Source organism: Microtus oregoni, unplaced genomic scaffold (assembly GCF_018167655.1).
Source record: "Microtus oregoni isolate MIOR12 unplaced genomic scaffold, Mior012 000028F_ref0000031, whole genome shotgun sequence".
Taxonomy (NCBI): domain Eukaryota; kingdom Metazoa; phylum Chordata; class Mammalia; order Rodentia; family Cricetidae; genus Microtus; species Microtus oregoni.
This window is the reverse complement of record NW_024543087.1, coordinates 4,368,493-4,390,469: the sequence shown is the minus strand read 5'-3', so window position 1 is coordinate 4,390,469 and position 21,977 is coordinate 4,368,493. Positions and strand designations below refer to the sequence as shown.

General features: G+C 52.7%; 1 protein-coding gene across 2 annotated transcripts in view; it reads left to right on the top strand.

Annotated features, from left to right (window-relative positions):
• Positions 1-20,058, top strand: part of Ttc21a (tetratricopeptide repeat domain 21A) — a 34,269-nt gene extending 14,211 nt beyond the window's left edge. For both annotated transcript variants that reach the window (XM_041677371.1, XM_041677370.1), the window contains 20 exons: positions 50-147; positions 290-490; positions 1,239-1,368; positions 2,968-3,125; positions 3,323-3,538; positions 7,380-7,618; positions 8,582-8,654; positions 8,753-8,863; positions 9,158-9,296; positions 10,208-10,314; positions 13,115-13,303; positions 14,463-14,573; positions 15,018-15,099; positions 16,214-16,364; positions 16,585-16,746; positions 16,855-17,047; positions 17,146-17,370; positions 17,856-17,976; positions 18,089-18,156; positions 18,232-20,058. In XM_041677371.1, the coding sequence (XP_041533305.1) occupies positions 50-147; positions 290-490; positions 1,239-1,368; positions 2,968-3,125; positions 3,323-3,538; positions 7,380-7,618; positions 8,582-8,654; positions 8,753-8,863; positions 9,158-9,296; positions 10,208-10,314; positions 13,115-13,303; positions 14,463-14,573; positions 15,018-15,099; positions 16,214-16,364; positions 16,585-16,746; positions 16,855-17,047; positions 17,146-17,370; positions 17,856-17,976; positions 18,089-18,156; positions 18,232-18,309 (2,852 nt within the window). In that variant the 3' untranslated portion in view covers positions 18,310-20,058. The remainder of the gene's footprint in view (positions 1-49; positions 148-289; positions 491-1,238; positions 1,369-2,967; positions 3,126-3,322; positions 3,539-7,379; positions 7,619-8,581; positions 8,655-8,752; positions 8,864-9,157; positions 9,297-10,207; positions 10,315-13,114; positions 13,304-14,462; positions 14,574-15,017; positions 15,100-16,213; positions 16,365-16,584; positions 16,747-16,854; positions 17,048-17,145; positions 17,371-17,855; positions 17,977-18,088; positions 18,157-18,231) is intronic.
• Positions 20,059-21,977: the final 1,919 nt, after the last annotated feature.

Genomic DNA, 21,977 nt, shown 5'->3' with positions numbered 1-21,977 from the left:
AGCTGCTGGTTCTGCTGCTTGCTCAGCTTCATTCTTGTCCCATCTACAGGGAGCATCTGGTGCCAGATCTTGCAGGGCCAGCTGGAGGAGGCGGCACACCAGTTGGAGTTCCTCAAGGAGGTGCAGCAGTCCCTCGGGAAGTCTGAGGTCAGAGCTAATAGGCAAGGATGGCTTCCCTGTGGAGTCTCCAGCAGAGGGCGATCTCAATGGCAGGCCGCACTGCTCGGGCCGGCCTTGGCTCCTGCTCCCGGGCCAGCTCGGCTCCAGGCCCCAAGCCTCTCTTCCACAGGTACTGGTCTTCCTGCAAGCCCTTGTGGCATCTAAGAAGCAAAAGCCAGAGCAAGAGGCCACCGCGCTCCTGAAGGAGGCAGTGGAGCTGCACTTCTCCAGCATGCAGGGCCTGGCCCTGAGCCCCGAGTACTTCGAAAAGCTGGACCCCCTCTTTCTGGTCTGCATTGCCAAGGAGTATCTGCATTTCTGCCCCAAGCAGGTTAGGGGGATGACCCATCTTCTCGGCAGGGGCCTGAAGTACAGGTGTGATTGGACAGAAACAAGGGCTTTACCTGGCTAGCCACCAAGCCCTGCTGAACTGTGAGAAAGCAGGCAGGAATCTAGTGTTTCTGTGGTGTTTATTTGTTGTCTTATTTTTGAGACAGGGTCTCCTGTAGCCCAGGTTAGTCTCTAACTTGCTGTGTAGCCAAGGATGCCCTTTGAACCCCTGATCCTCCTGCCTTCATATCCTGAGAGCTACCGCCACACCCAGTTTATGGGGTGCCATGGATGGAACTCAGGGCTTCCACAAAGCAAGTGCTCTGTCCCCTGAGTGACAGCCCCAGCCTGTGCCAGGTCTTTTCAAACAGGAACAGGCTGAAGCCAGATCACCTCAGAGGCTGTTGTGGTGCAGAGCCGGATGTCCCAGGTGATGCGCAGTGTCCTCTCTCTCACAAGTTCCCAGGTCTGTCTGAAGCTGGGGCACAGGCTCCGTATTTGGGTGGGGCAGCACACCGGCCGGCTGTGCACCTGTCCTTGTCCTGACAGGAGCTGTAATCCTAGCTCTCAGGCGGCAGAGGAAGGAGGGTTAGGAGTTCAAGATCATCCTTGGCTGTACAGGGAGTTCAAGGCTGTCATGAGCTACATTAGACCCTGGGCGAAGGGCGGAGGGGAGGCGGTGGTAGGAAGAAAAGGAGGTAGGAGAAGAAATAAGGCAGCCACACGTTTAGCCTCTGATCTTCCCACAGCCTCGGTCACCTGGCCAGCTCGTGTCTCCACTTCTTAAACAAGTCGCTATGATCTTGAGTCCTGTGGTGAAGGTAGCCCCGGCCATGATGGACCCACTGTTTCTGACGGCTCAGGTCAAGTTCCTCTCAGGTGAGCAGCAAACGCTAGCAGACACCTGGTGGAGCTTTTGCCTTAGGTTGTAGCCACAGGCTCCTTGCCTAGGATTCTTTTCCTGTTTGTATATGTGACACACACACATACCCGCATACATACATACATACACACGTATGTACATACATATGCACACAGAATATCGCTGTGAGGAAACTGGAAGGCCATGTGGGATAGGAAGAGTATTTCCATGAGGCCCCAGATGGCAAGGCTTTCACTGAGGCCACAGTCAGGTCTGCTAGCTTCTCCTGTGTCCCAGTTTAGGCATCAGAGAGAGGAAAGGGAAGAACATTCTGTGGGCAGCCAGTTGTTCTCTGCGATACACAGCCCTCCCCTGAAGCACTTTGCTTAGGGCCTGCACCATCTCCCTGCCTGCGAACTGACTATTCCCACGTCTCCCACTGTCTCTACACTGAGGGCTTTCACTCACCTGAGGGCTCTTAAGACTTCGTCCTCAAGGCTCTCTGGGCCAGGTTTACTCATAGTTTTAATGTCTTCTGGGTCCAAGGCCAGGGAAGAACTGTCCCAGAGGTGCTGGCAGCTACCAGCAGGTTTGGGACCAACACTAGGTCTCTAAGAGGTGAGGTTGCCATAGTGAACAGGTTTGGGACCAACGCTAGGTCTCTAAGAGGTGAGGTTGCCATAGTGAACTCTTCTTCTCTTCTCCACAGCACACAAGAAAAGATGAGGGAGTTTGGGACCCAAAAAAGGTGTATCCCCACCTACAGGTGATGGCTTCTAGGCAGCAGCTATGGAGAGGCCTGGCTACAGAAGGAGAAACTGCCCCTCCTAGCCCTCTGCACCCTGGCATTAAGCTGTCAGTATCAAACCAGGACAGCCTGCCTGGCTTCAGAGGGGGCACCTAAGTCTAGTGTCAGGAGTTCAGACCTTCATGGGCTTGAGTTTAAATGAAGACTTTGACCCTTGGCTTACAAGACTACATCCTGAATCCCATATCCAAAAGACAGTATGTGAAGGCCCAAGCAGGTATAGGGCCTCATTAACATGCATGAGGTCCTAGGTTCGATTCCCAGAACCACAAAAAATAAAGATAAAATACAAGGGTCAGAAACAAAACTTACAGGGTCGTGCAGATGTTAGGTCTAGTCAGACTTTAACAGGCCTGTCAGGGCAGAGCAAGAACTCGGTCATTAAAGCATGTTTCTTGTGATTGCAATGGCCTGAGCTTGATCCCTGCTTGTGATCCTAGTGCCAGAGAGGCAGACAGGGACAGGTGGAAGTCTGGGGTGGGCTGGCTGGCCAGCCTAGCCTGCATGCTGAGTTCCAGCCCAGAGACCAACCCTGTCTCAACACAAGGTGAATGGCTCCTGAGGAATGTACTGAAGTTGGCTTCTGGCGTGCAACACACACACACACACACACAAATACACACATACACACACACCGCATATTCTCTCTCTCTCTCTCTAAAACTGGGTAAAATACCAACATTTGACAGAGATTTCTGTAAATACCAGATTTCCGAATGGCCACATACGTGAAACCCATTCTTCCTCTACTTGTTGGGTCTCGGGGGCTCCTAAAGCTCTTATGCAGGCTTTGGTTCTGTGTCCCTAGGAGAGCTGGAGAACTCCCAGAGCACCCTGCAGCGCTGCCTGGAACTGGATCCCACCTTTGTGGATGCCCACCTCCTCATGTCCCAGATCTACCTGGCTCAGGGCAACTTTGCCATGTGTTCCCACTGTTTAGAGCTGGGTGTCAGCCACAACTTCCAGGTGGGAGCTCTCTACACTCTGCGGCCAATCGAACACCCCTTTCTGGACCATTGCTGGGGCGGGGGAGCATATAAAGGCATAGGAACTCTGCTAGCCCACAGGCAGAGCAGGCTCATTGGTTCCCCCGGAGAAGCTCCCCAGGCTGCCCTGTGAGCAGCGGAGGTAAGCTAGCCCCAGTTCCGCTCTGCCTCTCCTAGGTCCGAGACTACCCCCTCTACCACTTCATCAGAGCCAGGGCCCTCAACAAGACTGGTGACTATGCTGAGGCCATAAAGACCTTGAAGATGATTGTAAAACTGCCCACCACAAAGGCGGAAGAGAGCAGGAAGAACAGAGGCCCCTCTGTACGGCCCAGTGAGCGGGCATCCATCCTGCTGGAGCTAGTAGAGGCCCTCCGACTGAATGGGGAGCTGGTGAGAAATGCCTTGCATGGGGCTGGGGATTAGGCCATGAAAGCATCGGACCAGAGTCCAGATTGCCAGAACCCCCAGTGCGTCTGAGGGTTCTAGGTTCAGTGAGAGAGATTGACCTTGATGATAAAATGATCACAGAGGATGATACCTGATGTCAATTTCTTCCCTGCTCATGCAAACATACGAGTGTGCACCTGCACAATCACGCCTCCACCCCCCAACACTTACATGCATACACACATGCGTGCATACCAAACACATAGACACACAACAAAGAAAAAAAAACGCTTTGCTCCCATTCCCTGGGCCAGGGCACATTGGAGGCCCCAGGAGACCAGCCTGGGGCCAAGCTCTGATTTTGTCTAAGGTTCACTTCACTTGGGCTATGATCTGAGCCCTTTTGTTTGTTGATTTGGTTTGGTTGAGACAGGGTTCTCTAATGTAGCTCCGGCTGTCCTGGAACTCACTATATATACCAGGCTGACCTCAAACCTGCAGAGATGCCCCTGCCTCCGCAAGAGGCAAGAGCAAGGCTTGGAGGAGCTGAAATCTGTATGATACCCTGGCCTCAGCAGCCTTGCCAGCTCACAGGATGCGGTCTGCCCTGGACCATCTCTGTGACCAAGGCCCATATCCTTCCCTTGTGATGCACCTGACTGAGATGGAAAACTAGCCTGAAAGGGTTTTTTTTCCCCCTTCAAAACAAAGGACTGTGAAGATGGCTCAGTAGGTAAAGTGTTTGCCATGGAAGTGTGAGGACCTGAGTTGGATCCTGGAGGAAAGGGAAGGTGCTGACCGATGTTTCTGTCCCACCAAGTCCCACAGCCGTTTAGTCCCAAGTAAGCACATAGAAGTCTACATTAATCATAAACTGGTTGGCCTGGTAGCTCAGGCTTCCTATTAATTAATTCTTTTTTAAAAATATTTATTTATTTATTTATTATGTATACAATGTCTGCCTGCAGGCCAGAAGAGGGCCTCAGACCTCATTACAGATGGTTGTGAGCCACCATGTGGTTGCTGGGAATTGAACTCAGGACCTTTGGAAGAGCAGGCAATGCTCTTAACCACTGAGCCATCTCTCCAGCCCCTATTAATTAATTCTTACATCTTACATTAATCCATTATTCTTGTCTGTGTTAGCCACATGGCTTTGTACCTTTCTCAGTGAGGCAGTCACATCTTGCATCCTCTGTGGCAGGGTGACGACTGCAGACTGACTCTTTTCTCTTCCCAGAATTCTTCTGTTCTCATTGCCCCACCTCTATTTCCTGCCTGTGCCTGGCTACTGGCCAGTCAGCATTTTATTAAACAAGTACAAGAAACAAGTCTTTACAGGGTAAAACCATTGTCCCACAGCGGGGAGGCAGCATGGTGGCATGTGCCCTTAATCCCAGCTGTGGTGGTTTGAAAGGAAATGGACCCCAAAGGGAGTGACACTAATGGGAGGTGTTGGAGTAGGTGTGGTCTTGTTAAAGGGAGTACATCACTGTGGAGGAGGGCTTCGAGGACTTACATACGCTCAAGTCACACCCAGTGAGACAGTTCACTTTCTGTTGCCTTTGGACTAAGATGTAAGGATGCTCAGTTACCTCTCTAGCACCATGTCTGCCTGCATGCTGCCTTGCTTCCTGCCATGATGATAATGGACTAGACCTCTGAACTATGTGAGCCACCAAAATTAAATGTTTCCCTTTATAAGAGTTGCTGTGGTCATAGTGTCTCTTAACAGCAATAGAAACCCTAACTAAAATCTGGAGAGATGGCTCAGTGGTTAAGAGCTTTGCCTGCTCTTCCAAAGGTTCTGAGTTCAATTCCCAGCAACCACATGTGCTCACAACCATCTGTAATGAGATTTGGTGCCCTCTTCTGGCCTTCAGGGATACATGCAGGTGGAACACTGAGTACATATTAAATAAATAAATCTAAAAAAAAGAAACCCTAAGACACCAGTACTGGAGAGGCAAAGGCAGGCAGATCTCTGTGAGTTCAAGGCAAGCCTATAAACAAAGCAGGTTCCAGGACAGCCAGAGCTGTTACACAGAGAAACCCTCTGTTCAAAAAGTCGTGCTTGGGGGTACATGACTATAATTCCAGATCGGGGGAAGTGGAGCTAGGAGGATCTCTGGGGCTCACTAGCCAGTCACCCACTCCAATGAGCAAGCTTCAGGGCCATGAGAGATTCTCAGAAAATCAAAAGGGTGGCTCCTAGGGATGACACCTGAGATTGACCCATGGCGTGTGGTCACATGTGCTGGTATGCCTGCTCGTGCTCGAGCATACAGCTGTAATTCACACACACACACACACACACACGCGCGCGCACACACACACACGCACGACTCTCTGGGTAAATGTGTGAACATGGAAGCAAAACTACCCAAAGGAACACAAGACAGGTAGAGACAGATGCTCTACCTATGCAGAACCAGGAACTGCCTATCCAACGTCAGCTGACAGCTCAGCTGTTCCTAAAGCTAAGGGTTGGTCTGTCAAGCATCAGGAAGGGAACTGGGTGAAGGACAACAAACCCAGATGTTCCCACTGGAGACAGAGAGTAGGGGAGTGGGGCTGGGGACGGAGTGGGGCCCGGGATAGAGTGAGACAGCTCCCCCTGCGCCCGGGAGCACGGGGCACCCCTCGGGTGGCCAGCTCCAATCCAGGCTGATAGAGGTCTCAAATGCACCACCTTCTTCCTCCGTCCATCCTCGACTCAGGAGAACAAGCAGGGGATAAGCTGAAAGTCAGTTCTGCAGTCAGACAAAGATAGGGGCCATGAGCTGAGAGCCCAGGGTTCTGCCCAACTTCCTTAAAAGGCACTCCCAGAGGAGGCTGCAGTCTGGGGCAACAGTGCCAAAGAGTGTTCTCACTACAGCCTAGCACTTTGAGGTTTGGGGATCTAGGGTTGTTTGACTTGGTTTTTCTGTTGTTGTTGCTTGTTTGGTTGGTTGGTTGTTTTGTTTTGTTGGTTGGTTGGTTGGTTAGTTGCTTGGTTGGTTGATTGGTTAGTTGCTTGGTTGGTTGATTGGTTAGTTGGTTGGTTGGTTGGTTGGTTAGTTGCTTGGTTGGTTGATTGGTTAGTTGGTTGGTTGGTTGATTGGTTAGTTGCTTGGTTGGTTGATTGGTTAGTTGCTTGGTTGGTTGTTTAGTTTTGTTTTGTTGGTTGGTTGGTTGGTTAGTTGCTTGGTTGGTTGATTGGTTAGTTGGTTGGTTGGTTGATTGGTTAGTTGGTTGGTTGGTTGATTGGTTAGTTGCTTGGTTGGTTGTTTAGTTTTGCTTTTGCTTTTTTAACTTTTAAAGTTACACTTATTTATTTTTGTATATATGCATATATGAACATGTATGCATATATGCATGCATGCGTGGAGGTCAGAGGACAAATTTATGAGAGTTGGCTCCCTCCTCCCACCATATGCACCTGGGGATTGAACTGCGCAGTCAGCACCTTTACCTGCTGAGCCGCGTTGTCACCCCTTCACCAGAGTTTTTTAAAACTGTGTGGGTAGTCCAGATTGGCATGAAACTCATGATCCTCCTGCCTCAGCCTCTCAAGTGTTAGAATTGTGGGTGTTGATCATCATGACTGGCCTCCCAGCGAAACTCCTGTGGAAAAGGTGTGGTTGGATGAGCTGTCCCCATTAGAGGAGGCACAGTCATGACAGCAGCATCTCTGTGTTCTAATGACCAGCCATTGCCTCCACAGCTGCTCTGCAGGTAGCCGAGTATCTTCTTGGCACAGGCGCACCCCTGGGCTGGCACAGGAACAGAGGTATAAATGTCCTCGGGTCACCTGTAATAGATGTTAACAAAGAGAGGGTCTGTTTGGTCCTCCACCTTGTAGCACGAGGCCACCAAGATCATGCAGGATGCCATCAATGAGTTCAGCGGCACGCCCGAGGAGATGCGCATCACAGTCGCCAACGTAGACCTGGCGCTGAGCAAAGGCAACGTGGACTTGGCCCTGAGCATGCTGAGAGGCATCACGCCCAAGCAGCCCTGCTACACGGAAGCCAAGGAGAAGATGGCCAGCATCTACCTACACACACGCAAGGACATGCGCCTCTACATAGGCTGCTACATGTAAGCTCCACCCACGCGGCAGGCGGCTGGCACACTTTCCCCTGGAGGCTGGGGAGGGTTGCCTCCTGTTATATGCCTTCAACTTGGTCTCCAGAGTGCATTAGACCACATTAGACCTCGTAGATCTCCCTGGCCGAGGGTGAGTTCCGAGGACCTCAGCCCTTCCCCTGCGCTGTGTGTTTTACATTATGGTGGGAGCATATAGGTCCGGATCCCAGCACTGGTGCCAACGGAATCGTGAGAACAACTCACACCCTGGCCCTGCTCTCTGCCTTTCCTTGGTACAGGGCCTCAGGGGTGATCAGTGTGGGGTGGGCAAGGAAAGCGTGGAAGTCGGAAGCACCGACCCTGACTCCTAGAATTTGGTATTGGAACCTCAAGAGGTCCTTCCCAGCCCCTTTCTCTGGGAAAAACTAGGCAGTCTGGGGCTCAAGGAGCTGGGATGGTAGGAACTGACCAACAGGGATTAGACTTTCAGGGAAGCAGTGTGGGACTGGGGTGGGGCTCAGTGGCTGTGTGCTTGCCAGACATGTCCCACGACCTGGGTTCCAACCCAGCGTCTCAGGAAAAGGAAGTATAACTGGGGGTGTAGCCCAGTTACTGGGTGCTTTGCTTAGCATCCCGTTAGCTCCGTGTTCAGTCTTCAGTGTGACATAATACCGGGTGGGGCGACCCGCCGCTGTAACCCCAGTACTTAGGAGGTAGAAACTAGAGAACCAGGAGTTCATAATCAGCCTGAGACATGGACCCTGGCTCAAAAACAACCAAGTCCAAACATGCAAAACAGTATGGCTGTTCATGGAGAAGACCAGAGGGCTGGGGTGGCCCTCGGCCATGACCCAGACAGACGGCAGGTGCGAGCCTGGCTATTAGTGCTCTCCAGGATCTCTGGGACTCAAGATGATGAACGGATGGACACTCGCCAGGCCCAGGCCTGAGAGAGGAAGTTGGTTTCTCCCGTAGGGAGCTCTGTGAACACCTGCCCGGCCCCCACAGCAGCCTGCTACTGGGCGACGCTTTCATGAACATTCAGGAGGTAAGGAGAGAGACTCTCCGGGCCTTGCTAACTGGCTCCCAGGATCACTTCTCTGGTGAGAGGAGAGAAAGACACCCCTTCCATACTTTCCCCACCAGCCTGAGAAGGCCCTGGAGGTGTACGATGAGGCCTATAGAAAGAACCCTCACGATGCCTCCTTGGTCAGCAGGATCGGACAAGCCTACATGAAGACCCACCAGTACGCCAAGGTGAGGCTCCCCTAGGGAGGGCCAGCCACGCAGGGAAAGAGCTTAGAAAGCCCACGAGTTGGGGGTCTAGATGGGAAGGGACAGCATTTCGCTCCAGCTTCCTGCTGAGAGCGTGACGGGGAGGGGGGTGAGCGCACCAGTCTGCACTGTCTGCCGTCCCTGCTTCACCTGAGGCCTGAGCCCCGCTGGGAGGCGGGAATGGGGCGATCTGATGTGGTGGCTGCTGGAGGGACATGGTGTCAGCAACCCCCACGCAGAGCCAAGCTGAGGCCAGTATTTCCCGTGTGCACGAAGGCCATTAATTACTATGAGGCCGCCCAGAAGATCAGTGGGCAGGACTTCCTGTGCTGCGAACTGGCCGAGCTGCTGCTGAAGCTGAAGAAATATCACAAGGCAGAGAAGGTGCTGAAGCAGGCCTTGGAACGAGACTCTGGTGAGGCGGCGTTCGAACTCGCTCTGACCCTGTAGTGATAAGAGCGGCGGGGCTGCATCCCCAGCACCCCGGCCGCCTCGCTAGCTTATGCCCCGAAATAACAACACACAAACTGTATTCATTTAAACTGCTTGGCCCATTAGCTTTAGCCCTTACTGGCTAATTCTGATATCCCGATCAACCCATCTCTAATAATCTGTGTAGCTCCGGTCTTACCGGGAAAGATTCAGCATGTCTGACCTGGCGGCTTGCTTCATCGTGTGCATCTGCCTGGGAGAGCAGAGCATGGCCTCTCTCTGAGCTCACTTCCTCTTCCTCCCAGCATTCTGTTCTGTTTACTCCACCCACCTATGTTCTAAGCTATGAGCCCAAGCAATTTGTTTATTACTTAACCAATGAAATCAACAGATTGATATATGACACTCCCACATCATTCTGTAGTAGTAGGAGCGGTGGGGCTGCGTCCCCGGCACCCGGCCGCCCGCACTGCTAGCTTTACCCGAAATAATTACACAGAAACTGTATTCTTTTAAACACCGCTTGGCCCATTATATCTAGCCTTTTCTCAGCTAACTCTCGCACCTGGACTAGCCCATTTCTAATATCTGTGTAGCTCACGAGCTGGCTCACCAGGAATGATCTTAACCTGCATCTGCCTGGAGTGGGAGAATCATGGAGACTCCTCCACTCAGCTTCTTTCTCCCAACATTCTGTTCTGTTTACTCCTCCCGCCTATGTTTTAACCTATGAGGGCCAAGCAGTTTCTTTATTGCTTAAGCAATGAAATCAACAGATTGATATATGACACTCCCACATCATGACCCCTGTCCACATTAGCTAGGGATTTGAACCCAGCCCTTTCCACCAACCTAGGGGCCAGACTAGCTGACTGTGTGTCTCTCCCTCTCTAGGGGTCAAGGACATTCCATCCCTGATGAATGAGGTCAAGTGCTTGCTTTTGCTGGCAAAGGTTTACAAGAACCATAAAAAAGAGGATGTGGTTGGAACACTGAACCAGGTAACTGACCCAAGGTCTCTGTAGCTCCTGATGTCAGGGAGAAGGAGGCTCAGCCCATGGGCCTGTCAGGGTGCAGACCTTCCTCAAGAGAGGCCCATCACCCTCTACTCACATCTGAGAACCCTGGGCTGGGCTGGGCTGAGAAGGGCCAGGAGATAGTGACTTTGTCCTTAGGAAGAGTGAGGTGACCGTCGGCGTGAGAGTGGCAGCAAGGCCATGCATTGAAAGCTCTGTGAAGCTATGTTTGTCCCCCTCTCCTTCCCTCCCTCTGTTCCTTCCTCCTGCCCTCCCTAGCTCAGTACCTACCTTCCTTCTTTTAGAGACAGGGTCTTCCTAGTTTACCCAGCTAGCCTAGAGCTCTCACTATGTAGCCCAGACTGGTCTTACAGTAGTCCTCCTACCTCAGCGGGCTGAGTGCTGGTATCCAGGGAAGCATCGCTATGTCCGGCTTCTCTGCTCTTTTTTAAGTTTTCACAGTGGTGCTTTGGGCTAAACACTATGACATTCCCATCTGACTGAGAAAACCTTTCAAGGCATGAAGACTAAAACCCAGAGCTAAGTACAGATGTTTATGATTTGAGGTGATTTGGCTGAGAGTTCTAGAACTTTTCAGAACTGTAGGTCGAGTTCTGAATTTTTACTTTTCCTGGGCTAGAGATAGATGACACTCTACTGCCTGGCAGATGCTAGCAGTGGGCAGTGGCAGCGAGCAACAGCTTCCGAGGGGCCACTCGCTGCCAGGCTTGCCCAGTGCTCTACAATGTTCTTCTTGCTAAGCTTTGGTGCTCAAGGCGTTCGGTACAGTCAATGTTGTTTTCTCCCAAGACAGGGTTTGTCTGTGTAGTCCTGGTTGCCCTGAAACTCACTTTGTAGACCAGGCTGGCCTCAAACTCAGAGATCCACCTGCCTCCCAAGTGCTAGGATTAAAGACTTGCGTCACCACTGCCCAGCTCTAGTCAATGCTGTTTCGTAAGATTTAATTTTATCAATATAATTGTTTACCTACACATATGTATGTGCACTGCATGCATGCCTTGTGCCTGTGGAGAGCAGAACAGGGCAGTAGATCCCTTGGCACTGGAGTTATAGCTGGTTTTGAGCTGCCCGATTTGGGTGCTGGGAACAAAACACAGGTCCTCTACAAGAGCAGTGTGTTCTCTTTAGTGCTGAGCCATCCATCTCTCCAGCCCAAGAATTTTGAATTTTTTTTTTTTTGAAACAGTATCTCACTCTATAGCCTTGGCTGACCTAGTACTTACTGTGTAGATCATTGTGGGTCATGACCCCTATGGTGGTCAAATGACTTTCACAGGGGTCACCTATCAGAAAGCACAGATATTTACATCACAATTCATAACAGTAGCAAAATTACAGTTATGAAGTAGCAACAAAAATAACTATGGTTGGAGGTCACCACAACACAAGGAATTTTATTAAAGGGATAGACTAAGCTGGCCTTGAACTCAAAGATCCGTCTCTGCTTCCCGAGTACAGAGATATCATAGCTGGACCAATGCATCTTTTACTTGCATGTATTCACCTTATAATGGGTTTATCATAAGTCAAGGAGATGGAACTGAGATTGAAGTCTGGCCTGTACCAACACATCTTCTTCCCATATGGGGCTGCCCTGATCCACATGCCCTGTCGGGCCTTCCTCACTGTCCACCTGCAAGAAAAGGTTCCCACTTGTTCCCAGGGCAGAGCTCCCCCGCCTCTGACCACTTGAGGTACAGGGTTTCTCTGTGTGACAGTCCTGGTTGTCCTCTGCCTCCCAAGTGCTGGGATTAAAGACACGCCTTTAGTCAAGCCCTGATAAGGTGCCTTATCTTGTCTACCACCCAATCCACTTATCTCTTTGTCCTTAAGGAGCCAGCGCTAGTTCCCACACACTTCTTGCAACTTGGCTATCTTTCCTGCTTCTCACCTCCTCCATTCACTTCTTGGATGTGAGAGAACTGCCTCATTTTCCAGAAGGGAGATAAACGCAGAGCAAATGTGTCCGCCAAAGCACAGCCCCGGGACATAGTTGAGTTGGTAGCAGGCACAAGTGCCTTGGTTCTCCCTTCAGTACTACACAAACCACGCATGGTAGCACAGGATCTTTGATTATATAATGAGTTCCAGGCCAGCATGAGTACGGAAGACCCTGTCTCAAACAACAATGAAAACCCAGCCCGGGGCTCTCTGGAGGCAGAAGACAATCTCTGTAAGTTTCAGGCCAGCCCCTTCTACATAACAAGTTCCATATCAGCCAGGACTACATAATGAAACCCCGTCTCAAACAACAAAAAGCCAGCCTGAACTTGGTTGGCACATGCCTTTAATCCCAGCTCTGTAAGGCAGAAACAGGACGGTCTCTGAGTTTGAGGCCAGCCTGATCTACTTAACAAGTTCCATATGAGCTAGGGCTACATAGTGAGACCTCATCTCAAAAACAAAGCAATAAACACCACTAGTAACAAATGCCCAGCCTGCTCTGGGCACCTACTGTATGTTGCTCTAGCCTGCAAGACAGCCCAAAGCAAATCGACACACAGCCCCAAGGTGTGGTGGAGGCAGGGCAGGCAAGTGAAGACAAGTTTGCCCTCCACTTCTGCTCCTCCTGGGCAGAGGGTGGGGGGGCAGACAGGGGCAGGCGGGTTAGGAGGCAGTGCAGGCCTCCCTCCCGCGTGCTGAGGGAGTGGCCCAGATTTCCTCAAGGTGCTTTCTGACATTGCCAGCTATAGAACACACTGGGAAGTCCTGTGGCCTGGCACCTGAGCTGGGGGTCTCTGACCAGCCTCACTGGTTCCCCCAGGCCTTGGACCTCCAGTCCCGGATACTGAAGAGGGTTCCCCTGGAGCAACCCGAAATGCTCCCCTTCCAGAAGCAGCTGGCAGCCTCCATCTGCATCCAGACCGGGGAGCATTACGTGACAGAGAAAAACTACGACAACGCCGTGAAATCCTACAAGGATGCCCTCTCCTACTCGCCAACGGACAACAAGGTGCATGGCCCTCGAAATAACACCGTGGGGGGCGGGGAGGTGGCCGAGTGGCACAGCACTTGCCTAGCGCCCACAGAGCCCTGGCTTCAGTCACCATTCACTACAAACCAAGTAGGGTCGTACCCAACTGTAACCTCAACCCTTGGAAGGTGGAGGCAGAACCAGGAGTTTGGGGTGAGTGTCCTTGCCAAGAGAGGCCTTCTCCGAGCTGCTGCAGGTATAAAGCCAGAGGGGAGGCAGGAAGGCCAGCCCACTGGAGCCTCTGGGGCAAGAAGCGGCTCTGGCTGACCCCAGACCCTCACCTGCTACCATTCTTTAAGCAAGGCTAGGAAGGCCAGCTTTGGGCCACTTATGAAGGCTAGAATAGGGAAAGACAGCCCTGGAAGTCTCGTTGGCCTGGCCTTTGTCAGTTCCCACTGGTGGGGGTGCCACTGGTGGGGGTGCCACTGGTGGGGGTGCGTGGTTGCCAGGCTGCGTGGGAATCCTGCCCAGGCTGAGTTTCCAAGTCGTGGCAGGGGTGTGGTGCCAGATGAGGAAACAGTTCACACTAAGTTCACACTCTTCTAAAGAGCCTGGACATTGGAAGAGTGACCTTGGTTTGGTGTCCCCCACCTGTGCCCCCTCCTCCCGTACTACATAAAACTTATCATCTCAGCATGTGGCAGGAGGCAGGAGGTCATCCTTGAGTACATAATGAGATGGAGGCTAGCCTAGGGTACATGACCCATGAAAGACATGTCTCAAAAACATAGTTAAACATATTGTATGAAAAAATAATAATAAAAAAAATTAGCTTGGTAACTGTTCACCCTTTGACAGGCCTTGGTGACTGTGGTGTAGGGCGGGCATGACCCTTGCCTGAGATTGGCCTCAGGCAAGAGGAAAAGAGTAGCAAGAAGGAGATTCTAGCACGTTGTCATCTGTCCAGGAATCCAGGACACAGAGGAGTCCCCAGAGGAAGCAGCAGAGGCCAAAGGATGAGATTAGTGGCTTAGCCAGGCCCCAGCTCATTCCGTTGGTAAAACCAACAGAATGGCAGGGGAACTAGGTGAGAGGGAGGCCTGCTTTCAAAGCCAATAGACGCGGAGGTTCGGAGGGAGCCAAAGGTGACTGCAGCGAACGCGGAGCTGGCTTGTTTTCCTGTCTGGTCTCCGCACAGGTGGCGCTGGAGCTGGCGCAACTCTACCTGCTTCAGGGGCAGCTGGACTTGTGTGAACAGCGCTGTGGCCCCCTCTTACAGATGGAGCAGACGCACGAGAGAGCTGCGGTGGTAGGAGCTGCCTGTCATGCTGCGCACCGCCCCGAGGGGCCCCGTGACAGATTCCTAATTATTTAACCTCAGACAATTCACCGTCCCACCCTAAGAGCTTTGGGGCCCTGTCCCAGCCTCCTGCTCTGTCCTTCTTTTGGAGCTGGGGGGGGGGAGGCATGGGAAGGCCAGCAGGGGGCAGCAGCGTCCTCGAGGCTAGGCTGGGGGCGGGGCACGATTGGACCAACTTAAGGGGAAACCACACCCCCTGTTAGGTGAAGGTGAAGGTCGGGTGGCTGTGAAGTCACCCTCCCTGGTCTGCCTTCTCCGCCTTGCAGGGTAGAAAGACACCTGCAGTCCTCCGGGGGTTCACAGGCTTTCTGGACCAGGGAGGCTACCTGGGGAGTCTCCTACTTTCCTTCCCTGCCAGCCCCCACGAAACCGCCCTTGTGTGTCTTCTAATAGATGCTGGCTGACCTGATGTTCAGAAAACAAAACTACGAAGCGGCCATCAGTCTCTACCGCCAAGTGCTGGAGAAAGCTCCAGGTACCCGGGGCCAGAAGACCGCCTCCCCACCCAGCCAGGATGGCTATCCCAGAGAAGGGTGGGCCTTCTCCCCTCCTTCCTGGCTGGGCAGAGGAAGCCCCTTCCTTCCCAATTGTTTCCAGAGAAGCAGGAAACTGATAAAGACCCAGAACGTGGCAGCCCTTCCTGAGTCCAAGGGGGCCAGTTCCTGGACCCAGGCGCTTGGCACTGGAACCAGGCGCTTGGCACTGGAACCAGGACAGCCTGTCTGTCCCTATATCGCAAATACTGGGGCTCAACACAGTCCCCTCTATGGTCACACCCACCTGGAAGCCGGTAGGCATTCTCTCTAGGTTGGTTAGCCACACCCCTAGTTGCTACTGAATGAAACAGCAGCTTCAAGGGTCAAACCTGAAACCCAAGCCAGAGGCCCAAGCCTCTGCGGTCCCCACAGGCCAAGCAGTTGTACTTAGCAGCAGAGTCTCCCAGTCAGGCTGCCTGGGTGTGAAGCCTGGTATCGCTCAGTAGCCATGCAACCTTTGAAAACCTACTCACTCCTCCATTCTCAGCGTCTCCTTCTGTCGAAACGGGGACAGAAAGAGAGCTCAACCCTGTAGTTAAATCACAGGTAGGACATCACAGAGCCAGGTAGGGGGTAAGTGCTGCGTCTGTGCATTTGTGGGTGCGTGTGTGTGTGTGTGTGTGTGTGAGAGAGAGAGAGAGAGAGAGAGAGAGAGAGCGCACAGGGGACAACATGGGTGCCCTGCTCTAGCACCTTCATCTTGTTCCCTTGAGACAAGATCTCTCGCTGAACTTGGAGATAGCCAGCAAGCCCCAGAAATCCTCCAAAGTCTGCCACGCCGCACTTTGCTTTCCGATGGGTGCTGGTGATTCGAACTCAAGTCCTCGTGTTTGTTCGGCAGGTGCCTTCCTGACCAAAGCATGTCGATATTCAAGCACTGTATAATTTACTCACTTTTGTGTATGCAATGTCTCTGATTAGCCTAAACAAGTAGTGTCTCCTGAGACCTCCTCAAGGTCCAGCGCTCCCTCCTCCCGCCTCAGTCCTCAGAACACCAGCCTGGTGTGGTGTTGTCCACTGCATGCTGCAGATTTCTGCTCTCTCACTCTCTAGACAATTTTTTGGTATTGAATAAGTTGATTGATCTGCTACGACGGAGTGGCAAGCTTGAAGAGGCTCCTGCTTTCTTTGAACTGGCCAAGAAGGTGTCTAGCCGGGTGCCTTTGGAGCCAGGGTTTAACTACTGCCAAGGCCTTTACTGCTGGTGAGTTAGCCTGGAGCATACTGAGGGGCCGTGGTAGGATAACAGGCCTCCCTAGCAGATAGCCAGGGTCTTGCTCAGCAGAGGGGAAGCAGAGAGCAGCCTCCAGGAAACGCTCAGAACAGATATCCAGAGTGCCCCCCATGTGTCCACGCACCTTGGTCTCCACGCGCCTTACACAGCTCCTCTGACCGACTCCTGGCATTTCCTGCACTCTTTGTAGGCACATTGGACAGCCCAACGAAGCCTTGAAATTTCTGAACAAAGCCCGAAAGGACAGCACCTGGGGCCAGATTGCCACCTGCTACATGGTCCAGATCTGTCTGAACCCTGATAACGAGATTGTCGGTGGGGAGACCTTCGAGAGCCTGATGGCTGACAGCAAGTAAGAGGGCTGGGGTAAGCACGGGGTGGGGGCGCACAGGAAGGGGCCTCAGCCAGGCCAGGTGAGGGCCACGGAAGCAGGCTGTCAGCCCGAGCCCCATGCCTACAGCTCCATCAGTAGGAAAGAGTCCCAGCAACACGGGGTGCGCACGGCAGAGAAGCTCCTGCGGGAATTTTACCCGCACTCGGACTCCAGGCAGACCCAGCTGCGGCTGCTGCAGAGCCTCTGCCTGCTGGCCACCAGGGAGAAGGCGAATGTAGAGGCTGCTCTCGGGTCCTTTATCGAGATGGCCCAGGCTGAGGTGCGAGAGCCAGGGATGGGTTCTGGTGGGCAGGGGTCAAGATGGGGGTGATAGCCTAAGTGCCCCAGTGTCCCACTCACGCTTCTGCGCGTGTGCAGAAGGACAGTATCCCTGTATTGCTGGCCATGGCACAGGCCTACATGCTACTGAAGCAAGTCCCCAAGGCTCGCACGCAGCTGAAGCGCCTCGCCAAGGTCCCGTGGACGCTGGATGAGGCCGAAGACCTGGAAAAGAGCTGGCTTCTGCTAGCTGACATATATTGCCAAGGCGGCAAGTTCGACCTGGCCTCGGAGCTGCTTCGCCGCTGCCTCCAATACAACAAGGCAAGGATCCACTGGGATGGGAGAATAAGGGAGGTGTGAGCATGGTGGGAAGAGGTGCAGAGGGGAAAGAGGTGGAGTCAGGGGGAAGAGGTGGAGTCAGGGGGAAGAGGCGGTGTCAGAGGGGCAAGTCAGTGACAAACCTGGAACCAGGAGCCACAGGTCAAGGAAGAAGCCAAGTTTAGTGGGGTCAGGCACAGCTGGGAGAGGAGCGAGGGAGGTCGGTGGGCTTGAGGGATGCGCAAGGATTAGCTTCTGACAGATAGGATGCTAGAGGAGGGGCTTTCTATGAAGGGGTCGTGCCAGCTTTTGAGTAAGGAGTGGGTACACAGTTAAACCCTCAAAATGTTGAGGGTGCTCTTGGGTGTCTCTGTGTACTTTGGGTTAATAGGGCTCACTGCCATCCCGTTGCCCCCTCCTGGTCCCAGCCTGAGGACCATGGTGGCTGCTTTGGGGCAGGCAGACATGCTCACTGGCTTTCCCTGCAGTCTTGCTGCAAGGCCTATGAGTACATGGGTTTCATCATGGAAAAAGAGCAGTCCTACAAGGATGCGGCCACCAACTATGAGCTGGCCTGGAAGTACAGTCACCAAGCCAGCCCTGCCATTGGTAAGACAACAGGCCAAGGTGCCCGGGGGCTAGTGCCCAAGTCCCACATCCTAGGGGGTGACAGAGCCCGAGGGCTCCCCCTTACCAAGGCATCCTCCCTACCTCCGGACAGGTTTCAAACTGGCTTTCAACTACCTGAAAGACAAGAAATTTGTGGATGCCATCGAAGTCTGTCACAGTGTAAGTCGTCAGCACAAGTGGGATGGTGCAGGACCCCCTGCCTGGTTCCACACGTCTGGTCTATCTCTGTACCAGGTTCTGACGGAGTACCCCAATTATCCCAAGATCAGAGAGGAAATTTTGGAGAAAGCCCAAGGGTCCTTGAGGCCCTAGCTGTGCCTGGAGAGGGCTTGAGCCGGTAGAGGTCACCAGTCTATACACACTACATGGGGGAAAGCAGGAAGTGCACCGGTGGAGAAAGAATTGGGAAAATGACATATTCTCGCCATTTCTGTATTGTCTGTGGTTTATTTGGACTCATGCCTCATCTGGCCTGAAGGTGTCTAGAAGCTTTATGTCTTTAAGGCCTAAGAAGCAACTTTCCCTGGGGCTCTCTGGCCCCTTCCTCATGGAGCTCACTTTTGTGCCAGACTCTTGAAGAAGCAGAACAAAGAGATCTCCCAGTAGAGCGATGGCTGGGAAAAAGCACCCTAGAGCTATTTCAGAGTGTCCCCTGCCCCAGTATCTCCCAGTATCTCGGAACTAGAGAAGTAACTACCCCTCCCTACCATGATGTCCACTGAGCCTGCCCTGGCAGTGGGCTCAGACCATAGAACCACCTGCAGAAGGGCCTGAACTAAGACCCTGTGCAAGAGGGTCAACAGATTATCAAGGCCCATTGTCTTCATTGTATTCATCCACCTCCCCCAAGCTGGACCTCACCTGGTAGGGACAAGTCACATTCCCACCAGCCACATCCTGCCCCTGCAATCACCACACTTTGGATTTTGTGAAAGATACTGGCCAGCCAGCTCTCCTTCTAGGAACCCATTTAATGCCTGAGCGGGCAGGCGGCAGGCACAGTGCAGCGGTCCCTATTCAGATGCTAAGATCATTTTACCTGGTAAGAGAACTCACCTTTGCTGGGTTCCCAGTACACCTCTCCCTGTTTCTCAGGATGGAATTATGGGTCAGTCCAGCCTTGGGGGGATGGGGAGAAGTGGGGACTCTGAACTGGGTATCTGGAGGCCTCTCCCACGTGCTCCATTCTAAGATCAGGCCCCCTTAGCTGGTGGACCCCTTGTTCAGTGTGCATGACGTCCTGAGTTTGACACACACCCCCAGCACACATAAGTAACCCCAGCACTTTGGAAGGTCAAGCTCATCCTAACTGAGTGATCTTGGGCTATGTAAGACCCCATCTCAAAAAAGAAAGACTCCATCTCCTGAATCTTGCATCATCCTTTGCCAGTAATATCTAGAAAATCATTTATTTATAATGGGTTGGAAGTGAGGGTATCATGATCCCCAGGTACACACAGTACCCCTGAACTCACCTTCTACCCTTAAATTGAGTAATGATGTGCTTACCTATGTTTATTGATAGCTAGCACAACAGTTAGGAATTCTTGGGCGCTGTAGAAAAGGATAGGTCTCAGCTGGTGGTGTGCGCCTTTAATCCCAGCAGCATTTAGGAGGCAGAGGCAGGTGGAGCTCTGAAGGCTAGCCTGATCGACAGAGTGAGTTCCAGTAAGTGAGCTACCACACAGAGAAACCCTGTCTCCAAAAAGAAGAAAAAGGATGGGCTTCCCTTTTAAGCATATTGCTATATTCTAAAGAAAACTTCAAGGCCAGCCCGGTCTGCATAGGGAGTTCCAGGCCAGCCAGGGCTCTTTGGTCTTGCAATCTCAAGACCAAAGACTGGAGCTGGTGGGACAGCTGAGCAGGCAAGGGTTCCTGTCCCAACTCTGATGACCTGACTTGAATCCCTAGGTCCCATGTAGTGGGAAAGAATCAATCTGCACAAGTTGTCCTCTGACCTCCACACAAGAATTGCGGCATGCGTAAGCTCATGTTTATACAGAAAATAAAAATAGAGTGGCTGAATTAATGAATAAAGCAGTCTCAAAATAAAGGCCTCAGTGTGGGTAGAACATAGATGTGTGGTGGCGATGGATGACCTATTATATAACCCAGCACTGGGGAAGTGGAGATTAACATCACCGTCCACAACAAAGCAGGTACAACCTGGGCTGCATGACACCTTGTCTCAGAGGGGGAGTGTGTGTGTGTGTGTGTGTGTGTGTGTATGTGGTGTCGGGACAACTTCCTATAATCCCAGGATTTGGGAGGTATTGGCAGGAGGATCAGGAGTTCAAGGTCACCCTCACCTACCTGACAAGAGCGTTTTAGACCTTCAGTTGCCTGGGTGGCTGCTAAATCTTGTTTTGCATCTTTCTTCCGGTGCTGGAGCTAGAACGCAGGGCTGTGAGGGTGCCCGCTGGTACTCCATTGTGCACTCCAGCCCCGGCCTTTCTGTGACACTGCTGACTATGTGCATGGATCTAGAATGCTACCCTCCCCGACAGGGACGATCGGTCCTTTTCCTCTGCTGTTTGACAAGTGTTGTTGGGACAGGTTTATTAGGCGGTCTGTGTTTGAGTTTTGGGAGCGTGCTGCTGTAAGAGATTGATGTTAATCATGTTTTATCTGTCTCCATTTAAACAAAACTCCCAGAACTGACCCTGTGACCCTAGATGGGAATTAAAGACCTCAGTCTGAGCTGAGCAGGGACGGAGTCTGTGGAGGAGCCTGTAGGGGCTGTCACCACGCACTCTCAGAAGAGACACAATGCTGCATGCTAGCGCCATCTCTGCACAAGGGTCTCCAGGCCCTGGTAATGGAAGGGGCGGGGAGGTCAGAATGGACCAGGAGACTCTACTCTGAGAAGTTAAATAAACTAGCCAGTACGCGTGGCCCCTCTGTAGGCGGTGATCCAAGCCCTCAGGCCGTGGTGGCACACGCCTTTAATCCCAGATCTCTGTGTTCAAGGCCAGCCTGGTCTATAGAGCAAGTTCCACAACAGGCTCCAAAGCTACAGAGAAACCCTGTCTCAGGGCTGGAGAGATGACTCAGTGATTAAGAACACTGACTGCTCTTTCAGAGGACCAGATTCAATTCCCAGCACCCCACATGGCAGCTCACAACTGTCTAACTCAAGATCTCTGACATCCTAACACATACATGCAGGCAAAACACCAGCGCAAAGAAAGAAAAAGAAAAGGTCAGAGAGAAACAGAATGGGTATCAGTGTGCTCACAGGCTTATATACACCACAGGCTTTCGAGCTGCTGCCCGGGTAGGAATCGATCAGTCTGAGAGTAGTCACTGCACGGGATTGGAGAAACCCAGCAATCTGCACAGCCCCTCACCAGGGAGTGAGCTGGGTAGCACACAGCAGGGGGGCCTGCGGTCATTCCCTGGAGGACTGTGCAAGTCCCTTCAAGCTCCAGACTGGGGTTCTCCAGAGTAGGGCGCAGCCTGGCCTGCGCCGCTGGCCTAAGGCCTATTCTGGCTGCCTTGGGACAGGTCTGACAGGTCTGGCTGGTAGAGACACTTCCGGAGCAAGCACAAGTCCCCAGGGACTACAGCTGCCGAGCCCTGTCACCAGGCCAGGCCTCCCCTAGCCACATCTTTCTGCTCTGCCCTTCCTGGACCAAGACAGTAGCTTCTGGGCCAGGGCCTAGACCAGTGTGTATGTATGCAAAGGAGGGTGCCCTTGCCCAGCCTAAGTGACAATTCTGCCGCCTTACAATTCCCCTCTGCGGCCCAGACGGCACTGCCAAGGAATGGGTTAACGCAGAGGGAAAACGTCCATTTGCCCAGCCAACCTCTCAGCTGGCTTTCTGCCTCTGGGCTGACTGGCCCGCCTGGAAGGAAGCCCAATTTTCTGGCCCTGCGGCATCAGCACGGCCAGCCGCTGTCCATGCTACCCTGCAGTGCCCTGCCCCACTGCTTCCTGGGGGTGCACCATGCTCCCCACCCCACCACAGAGACCACAC